The sequence below is a fragment of the Photinus pyralis genome, unplaced genomic scaffold, assembly GCF_008802855.1.
Source record: "Photinus pyralis isolate 1611_PpyrPB1 unplaced genomic scaffold, Ppyr1.3 Ppyr1.4_LG1, whole genome shotgun sequence".
In the NCBI taxonomy this organism is placed as follows: Eukaryota; Metazoa; Arthropoda; class Insecta; order Coleoptera; family Lampyridae; genus Photinus; species Photinus pyralis.
The window spans coordinates 39138143-39148035 of record NW_022170249.1 but is presented as its reverse complement, the minus strand read 5'-3'; the positions used below and the strand labels follow the sequence as shown (position 1 = coordinate 39148035).

The 9893-nt window shown below is 37.1% G+C and overlaps 1 protein-coding gene across 1 annotated transcript; it reads left to right on the top strand.

Annotated features, from left to right (window-relative positions):
- The first annotated feature begins 256 nt into the window (after positions 1 to 256).
- Positions 257 to 7480, top strand: LOC116160401 (E3 ubiquitin-protein ligase Bre1). The gene is made up of 10 exons (XM_031473584.1): positions 257 to 802; positions 855 to 1041; positions 1088 to 1276; positions 4077 to 4564; positions 4616 to 5047; positions 5094 to 5279; positions 5407 to 5618; positions 5671 to 5824; positions 5872 to 6445; positions 7021 to 7480. The coding sequence occupies exons 1-10, from the start codon at positions 653 to 655 to the stop codon at positions 7398 to 7400; spliced, it is 2952 nt and encodes a 983-aa protein (XP_031329444.1). The 5' UTR covers positions 257 to 652; the 3' UTR covers positions 7401 to 7480.
- The last annotated feature ends 2413 nt before the right edge of the window (positions 7481 to 9893 follow it).

Sequence of the window (9893 nt, the reverse complement as noted above, 5' to 3'; positions counted from 1 at the left end):
GTTCAGTGTTTTGTCCTTGTAAATATTGAGTAGAGTGAAAAATGTAGTTGGCCGTAAAGTAAACTGCGGCTTGGAGGAAATATCAAAAAAACCTCGATGATTTATTGGCCTAATTTAAAAATGCGCGTTCGAATAAAATGTAGTCTTTTGGAAGTAGATACCTACGAGTTAGTGGGTTTGAAAAAGGAAGCGGCCAAATAGATTCAGTACTGGTAATGAACGTGTTGTAATCAAGTTATCCGTGACTGCATCAGTTGTTAGCCATTCCTACTTGATACTTTCCACTTGTAGAGATGGGTGCTGTGCCTATACTATTTTTAGATTATTTAAAGGGATCTAAGCATAGATCGTTATTTGTCTCCCACTTGTAACAGTGATGCCATTATGCAAACTGGTAAAGCACAACAAAATTTGGAAAAACTGAGGAGGAAAATCTAATTATCGACATTGGTTGCGGGTTAACGGGTAGATTAGATTCAGTCGCCATTTGCAATGTCGATACTGCGGTCGGCATTCACAAAAACAGACAATCTAAGCGTCTTACACCATTCCTGTGTAAACAGTGAATGATTTTCGAAAGAAACAGACCACCAACGCCGGTTGCAACAAAAAACATTCAGCAAGAAGCTAACCTAAATCTGTAACCGCCAAGATGTCTAAACGCCATGCAGAAGAAACCACCAGCGCTGGCCAACCGGCTATTAAGCGAATTCACTTTGAACCTCACCTCATCGGCCCGGTATCGACATTGGAAGAAATGGATATAAAAGTCCTTCAGTTCCAGAACAAAAAACTCGCTCAGGTACACCGTCCCTTGTCCGTTTACATTGTACTCACGGCCCCTATCATTGTAGCGCATCGAGCAGCGGCTTCGCACCGAGTCCGAACTCCGACAGCGAATCGAACAACTAGAAAAGCGTCAAATGCAGGACGATGCCGTGCTGAACGTCGTGAACAGATACTGGAATCAGCTTAACGAGGATATCCGTGTTTTACTGCAGAGATTTGATGCAGAAACCTCGGATGAATCGGAAAACAAAAGTAAGTCTTCCCTTAACTGTTGTATGTTTATAATTGCTTCTTGTAGACGAGAATGAGGCAACCACCTCGTTTTTAACCCAACTGTCTACGTGGGATAAAGAGGAATTGGATGACAAACTGGCTAACCGTGTACAAGTTTCCAAGCGGGCCGTTGCCAAAGTAATTCAGGCTTTTGATCGTCTCATGCAGAGGAATGAAAAAATTACGTCGGTACTTAAAGGCGAATTGGAAGGACGTGAGTACGCCTAACCTAATTTTCTGTCTCGATTGAGAAATGAAATTGTCCGAGTCCTGCTATTCATTCTATTACAGAAACATAAGAGAGCTTAAAGGGAAACTGCCCTTTGATTTGAATTATCTGCCTTCCATAGTCTGACAGATTCATTGTTGCCAAATTTACATAAATGTCATTCGCTTTCATTGAAGAATTTTTTCTTATTGTCACAAAACGCTTGATTTTGGTGTCATTTATTGTCTAAAATTCTCCCAAAAGTCAAGACATTGTTCTTCCTAATAATTCACCTCCCATGCGTGAGCGATCTTTCAATTTAGCATTTGTTTTCAAGTTTACATTTTTTTTAGATGTATGCACAGGGTGTCTCATTAGTGCGTTGTCGGGTGATAGCTGCTACTGTCAAGTGATGCTACAAAAAAAGTTAAAATCGAGGTTAAAATACATTAATTTGTATGTACATACAGACATAGTGTATTCCAAACCTTGTTCTGTTAAATGCATACAGGGTGTTACATTTTCTTTTTCACCCTTTAGTTAGACCATGTTATATTTACATTTTTTTTCTTATTTTGACAAACACTATCAGTATTACCCCCTTAAATATCTGCATGACATTATTAAGACCCTGTACACATTTTTTTAGAAATTTTGACCACATTTTGAACACACTTTTAAGCCGCTATCAAGCACAAAATTAAAAAGATATTCAAAGAAATTATTAAAAAATTATTGAAAGTATTTCAAACCTTGTTTTGGTAATTGTATAAAATATTTTCAATGTTAGACTGAGTTTCTTCGAGTATATAATCAATTTTTTTCAAACGTCTTAATTTGCTAATTTGACTTCTTCATGAGGTTTATCTTTTATAAGCTGAGCACAATGAAGTTGAAGCTCAACTGCAGTGCCCTCCTGGTTCGGGCAGGGATTTTTGTAAATGTATAGTGCCCTAGTAAAAATAAAGACAACCAAAAAATATAGTCGAGTTTTTTATGTATGTATCTCAATTTTTTCAGCACTTTTGACCATTCCCTTATAGTCGGACACAAATTTGAAAGGTATCTGAAATTTGTTTAAATGAGTGTACCACAAAGTGCTAATGGTGATAGTGGACGTCTGAGATGAGATAGGTACATAATAATAAGAAAAAAAAAATTGATAATGAATTTTCCAATTTTTGAAATTGAATGTATCTAAAAGTTAAAGGATGAAAGTGGTACTGTACACCCCTAAATTAAAAACTATACAATTTAATGGGCGTTTATTGAACAGTAACAATGGTTCGATACATTACTCTGACCGTCTTGCTTGCATGTCGCATACTAAGGCCCCCCTGTGTGGGCCGCGTTCCTTCTGGCACCCCTGGTATAATAAAGCTGTCTTTAGCGAGCCATAATAAAACGTGACGTTTTTATATCTAACAAAATTTCACTTACAGGACCATCCTGTCATTAGTGCGTCCTCTCGGCGGTTTCTCGTGTTCATGCAAAACAGTGCTTTTTTGTTATTATTATTTTTTAAACGAGACTCGTCCTTTTTTGTTTTTTGAAATGGGTCCTGTCCTTTTTTTTTGGAATGCGGCCTGCCCTTTCTCGTTTTTTTTAAATGGAATTAATTGTGATGGGTGAGGTGTTGGTCCCTTGCTGTTTTGGTTTTTTTTTTGAAATGGGATTTATTAGAATAGGTTGATCATTGTCCCCTGCTCTTTGTTTTTTGAAACCGTAATGTTTTTGCGGCGCGAATTTCCCCTAATTTTTATTGTTTTTTTTTCATCATGATGTACTTTTTTTGTTTTTTCATTGGAATCTTTTTGTTTATCCAGGAATCATCAGAATGATTTTTATTATTCCGGAATTCTTTTTTGTTTTTTCATCGGAATGTTTGTTTTCTTCTCCAGATGCCTTCTTTAATTCCAGAATCAGAATGTTTTTTATCATTCTCGGATACCTTTTTTGGTTTTTTTTTCATCAGAACAATTTTTTTATTCCGGAATCATTGGAATATTTTTTATCATTCCTGAATCATAATTTTTTTGATCATTTCGGGCGACCTTTTATTGTTTTTTTTATCGGAACGATTTTTTTACCTCAGAACCATCGGAATGTTATTTTCATTCCAGAATCATCGGAATGATTTTATCGTTTCAGAATTTTATTCATAGGAATGTTCTTTTTCTTTCTCTGGAATAGTTTTTTCATTCCAGAATCAGAATGTTTATTATCATTCCGGAATCATCGGAACATTGCGGAATACCGTTTTTCATTGGAATGTTTTTTTTAAAATCATTCCGGTATCATCAAAATGTTTTTTCATTCCGGAATACCTTTTTTCATCATGTTGGGCTTCAAATTTAATAATATTTCATATTAAAGTATTAGATGCTCGATTAATTGTCTACTATCACCTTGTTCTAGCTAGTGGATCTTTCAATTTAAAAAAAAAAAACGTATACCTTGCCTGATATTAAAAAAATTTGCTGTTGTTCTGTTTTTAACTTGCAGTAGGCTGTTTGAATTTCTGTGAGTTTTTTAGAATTAAAATCAGTTTTTTGTAAACTCACATGTGTTTTCCAGAGAACAAGAGATATTGAAACATTAGTAAGACCCTGTTATAGAATTAATTCTGAACAGGGTACTAAAAGTTTTTGGGGAAAGTAGACACATTGAAACAGCATATAAAATGATTTTTGATTGATTGTGTATCTTTGGCTGCTCGAGTGCTCAATTTCACGTCTCGTCTGTATTTCGCCCACTTCATACATTAATGGTGCCTCAATTTGATTTAAGAAGCGTGAACTTTCAGAGGAGGCTCCGACAATAGACGAAGTTGTAAGAAACGCAAACATCGACGCACAAGCTGAAAATCGTAACTTACAAGCTTTGAACACCTCTCTACACGAAAAGTACCACACCATTAGTTTAAAAATGTCGGAACTACAAGATTCCGTTACAGCTAAAGAGACCGAAACGGCCGAATTAAAGAACCAAATTGACGATTTGCAGTATGAATTGGAAAAAGTTCGTTGCCGCAATGACAAATTGGAGAATCATCTTGCAGAAGCGATCGAAAAGTTAAAGACGTATCATCAGCTACATGGAGATCAAGAGAAAGATACAACCCAACAGGTCAAGCCAACTATTCAATCTGGCGTTTCTCAGGCTAAACTGGAGGATTTAACTAAAGAAGTTGAGGAGTGGAGGGAGTTAGCTAACAATCGTCTGCAGGAATTGGATAAGTTACACCAACAGCACAGGGAAACTCTCAAGGAGGTGGAAAAATTGAAAATGGATGTAGGTGAATGTACACTTTTATGTTTGTAATTATCTTCTGTTTCTGTTTAGATTCGTCAGCTGCCCGAAAGTGTCATTGTTGAAACCACCGAATATAAATGTCTGCAGTCTCAGTTTTCAGTACTTTATAATGAGTCGATGCAACTTAAGACGCAACTTGACGAAGCGAGGCAGCAATTGCAGTCGAGCAAAAACGCGCATTTACGTAACATAGAAATGATGGAGAGTGAAGAATTGATGGCTCAGAAGAAGCTGAGGCAAGAGGTCATGCAACTTGAAGATCTCTTGGCGCAGTTGCGTAAGGAGTACGAAATGTTGCGAATTGAGTTTGAACAAAATTTGGCTGCCAATGAGCAGACTGGGCCGATCAATAGGGAGATGAGGCATCTTATTACATCACTACAAAATAATACGACACAATTGAAGGGGGAGGTGCATAGATACAAGAGGAAGTATAAGGAGGCCAATGCTGAAATTCCAAAGGTAGGAGGGTGCTTTTGTCTTATGTAGGTGACTTGGTTTGTTGTAGCTACGAAAAGAGATAGAAGAGTTGAATACCAAATTAAGCGTACAGCAGACTGCTTGCCAAGATAGTAAAGAAAATATTAAGCAGGAGATTAAGGAGGAGGAAAGTACAAGTGGTGAAACTATGCAGATCAAAGAGGAGTCTGCCAATGCCTCTTGTATCAAGAAAGAAGGCGAGGAAGAGGTCGAGGTGATTATATGACCTTCATAAAATTGGGCGTCGCTAACACTGCGCGGGCCCAATTTGACCACGCCCAGTTAGCGTCGACCAAGTGTCTTAGAACATTATTACTCCGAATCTGTTTGGTTTTTCACAGGTTACAGAAGAACAAGAAGGTGATAAAGACAAAGGAACGGGTGCCTCTTCATCGCCTACGTCTAAGAAAGACGGAGCAGTGAAACAAGACAAAGGAGCGGTAAAAAAAGACCCGGGAGTTAAAACCGACAAAGACCATCGCGACGCTCAGAGAACCAAAGAAGCAAAAATTTTGGAAAATGAAGTGATACGAGATCTGAAAGCACAGTTGAAGTACATATGTTTCCCATGATTGTCACAATCACAACTAACTTTTATTTTTTAGAAAAGCGTTAAACGAACAAAAAGAAATGAAGCTTCTGTTAGACATGTATAAGGGAGTCAGCAAAGAACAAAGAGATAAGGTTCAGTTAATGGCAATGGAGAAAAAGCTTCGTGGGGAAATAGAAGACATGCGACAACAGCTTAAAAAGATGCAGGTAATTATTCCAACACATTCTTTCCATTTCACTTATTCGTGCGACAGTTCTATTTTCAGGAGAGCAAGAGAGAGGAGAGAAAGAAGTTGGCCGACGACGAAGCGCTACGCAAAATTAAACAACTGGAAGAGCAAAAGTACGAGTTGCAGAAACAGGTTCAATCGCAGAAACCGATTGAGGGCAATTGGCCCAATCATACTGCTTTGCACCAAATGCGGCCCTTCGTGGGATCACTCGAGGAGGAGGCCTTGTTAAACGAAATGGAAGTTACAGGCCAAGCGTTTGAGGACATGCAGGAGCAGAACTCGAGACTGATTCAGCAACTTCGCGAGAAAGACGACGCGAATTTTAAGCTTATGACCGAACGTATCAAATCAAACCAGTTACATAAGCTAGCGCGTGAGGAAAAAGATGTACTTAAGGACCAGGTTGGCACTTTGACTACACAAGTTGATTCTGCAAACGTTGTTGTACGAAAATTGGAGGAGAAAGAACGAATCTTGCAGAATACGCTTGCAACAATTGAAAAGGAATTATCTTTGCGACAACAGGGCATGGAAATGCATAAGCGAAAAGCCATAGAATCTGCACAGTCTGCTGCTGATTTAAAGTTACATTTAGGTAAACAAAATTTGACTTAATTCAGTAAAAATTACACATTTATAAACATGTCAATTAGACCTAATTGTTACCTCATCTAACAATTAGATCCAATTGAATCTTCTATCGTCCACTTAAGAGTTAATTGGCATGTCTATTGATCAAGTCAAAGTCCCTGTCAATGAGCACTATTTCACAGATTATTAGTTTGACACATGCATCTGTCAGTAAGAGCCAATATGGACACATCTAGTTCTTCTTTTCTATAAATAATCAATTGTTTTGTTTCACTTCTTTTGTTATCACTTCTATAGTAGACTATTGTGATGCTAAAGTAAACGAAGAGGCATTATGCTGTATACCAAAATTTCTATAAAATTTGAACTAGTCTATGCTTTCTATTATAATTGTAATGTATAAAAAACAGTCTGGTTAGTTACACCATTTATTACACTAATACAAGAACGGCTGGAACGATTTTCATGACCTTTGAGATATTGGATTTGTCTGCTCCCTGAATAGAATAACTTAAAACATGTTACAAATATATGTTAGATTTAGATTAACTACCTACTTGAAATTCTTTATTGTTACAGAAAAATACCATTCTCAAATGAAAGAAGCTCAACAAGTAGTCGCCGAAAAGACAAGTTCATTGGAAGCAGAAGCCTACAAAACAAAACGTCTTCAGGAAGAAATAGCGCAACTAAAACGTAAAGTGGAAAGAATGAAAAAGATGGAGATGGCGGGCACTACCCTCGACGAGGTGATGATGGAAGAAATTCGGGAGTACAAGGAGACCTTAACTTGTCCATCGTGCAAAGTGAAGAGGAAAGACGCAGTATTATCGAAATGTTTTCACGTATTTTGTTACGATTGTCTCAAAACCCGATACGAAACTAGGCAGAGGAAGTGTCCCAAGTGCAATTGTGCATTTGGTGCGAATGATTATCATCGTCTTTATTTGTCCAATTAATTTAATAGTTAATTTAAATTACTTTTTTTAATTTTAGTACCTACTATGTAACATGAAACAATAAAAAACATTAAAGTTTACCCAAGTGTATTTATTATATGTGTATTTGGATATGAGGAAAAAGGGAAAAAAAACATTAAAAGGAATTACAACTATAATACATGTACCTATATACATTTATTAAGACAGTTTTTTTGGCCATGTCGCAAGCTTTTAATATTTGATAATCTTAAATGGCTTGAAGTAAAAGATCGAAATTAGAGCATGGAAAAGGAATTCTTGTGTTGGACCTTCTAGAATTAAACTATATACAGATTTGCATTTTGGGAGCGTTTTCTGTTAACTGCAAAAGCCATAACATTTGAAAAATTATTGCATGGAGTTATATTTGTACTTTCTTATTGTCATGCCTACTTCATACATATCTACTACCTATGATACCCTTTGTCCATGGTCCTTATAAACAACAGTAAGAAACTTGTTTAAATGTCCGTAACAGAACAAATTAAACTAAATCCATAATACTTTTCTGGGACATAACCTTAGACTTTTTCAGAATGGCGCCATCTCTACAGGTTTCCAAGCGGTACTTCCCACCCTAATAAATTAATTATTTATTAGGCATGATACGAAGGGTACGTAAAATTAATGTCACGCAAGAGCATTATCAAGAATAGAAAGTTTAAAAAAATAATCAAAAAAGGTGTAGGTCTAACTATGTTGGTATGGCTACTACAGAATTCCCACTCCCAGGTACGATCCCACTACTGTTCGACACGGGGACTTTTGGCTGCTGGGTTTCCCCCCTGGCCCGGTGCGCCCCTCATTATGCAACCTGGACACCCCAAACTACTTCGGGTTGTCCATATTGATGCCAAGCTTAGTGCGGGCACCCGGTCAACGTGGTAAATACTGCACTAGGACTCCACACCTCAAGTCATCCTCTACACCCGACCCCCTAGAAGCTAGGTTACAGGAGTGCGCCACGCTCCCAGTCGAAAGATTCGTTTCTTTTTTGGCATAATCGGTACATTTTCATGTTTTTTATAATGTTATATACATGAATTTTCATAAGATTTTAGATTTTATACAGTAATAGAGAAACGAAAATACATATTAATATAACTAGTTTTCATTTATCGTGAGCACGTATCATCTGTGGTGTGTTGGTTGCCTAAGTTACAGTAGATGTGATCCGAGAATATTCGCACTACAATGCCCAAATCACACGTATGCCAAAAGTCCAAAACATGGAACCTTTGAATATAAAATGTATATTACATTCAAAAGCTGTAACGTTAAAGCATAGTCTAGCTAGATACAGTATCTAACTAGGCCGTGGTTAAAAGAGTACCGATACCATTAAATTTACCTATAATAATTAATACCTACTAGAATGTCTGAGCTCGCAGTTTGTTTTTTTTCCTTTTGAATATATATTTTTAAAGCATTTTTTTCAGAATGAAAAACAATGTGCGATTGTTTGCGCTTTGTCCGTCCGTCCGAACCCGCTTCTGCCGTTTTGAACTACACATACTTCTAAGGGAATGGTTCTAGAGTTCTGGAATTTTTTTCCGATGAGTAGCGTCACGTCATACTTATTCAATGGTAGCGTGCACCTTGAAGGTGTGCCGCAGACCGACATCAAATTTCGCTGTCTCAGTGGGGGGGGGGGGGGCATGAATTATTTCATTATTTCCTCAGATGCTGTTTTTGAAACGAAAACGTGCATCACTTTTACACACGACAACCAATTGGCTTCACTCTCAGATTTTGCATACGCATGCCTTGATGCCTTTAATGGTGCTAAGAAAACATTTTGAAAATGGGGGGAAGGGGGTCAACATACGTTCGTTCTACCCATCACAGTGTTCTAATGAAAGGTCTCATCGTAATAAATTACTTTGTATATCTATATTCAAAGGTACAAACTTTACAATGTCCGGACGAGACATATCTATTGCTGGTGATATCAAAGCTTTAAGCGCACATAAGAATGTATTTGCAGAATGGGGTGTCGGGTGATTTTTAATGTATGCCAGATGGCCTTTAAATGTTGTGTAAAGAGCCTCCTCCTCATTAATCATACAACAAGAAAGTAAACATCGATAGCATGGTACCAGTGCCGTAACTAGGAATTTTTCGAAGCGGTGCTGGATCAGGTTTTGGCGCCTTATCACTTACCATTAAGCTCTAATTAATAAAACACCGTACATTTTTGAGAGAAACTTTACACGAAATTTTAAAAGCACTGCGCTACTTAAATTTTAGAAAAATGCTTTGAATAATGAAGTCTTTCACTCAACAAAGAATAGAACATTTATTTATATTGTTTCCAATTCTCGCGTCAAATTTAGCTATGACATAGGGTACAAGTCGTAGAAATGATTGCGTCTTAGAATAAGGGTGCAAATGCTGGTCACACTAATACAGACTATTGTATAGATCACAAATAAAGTATTATTATTATTAGTTTAAATTTGCAGCCTTTTC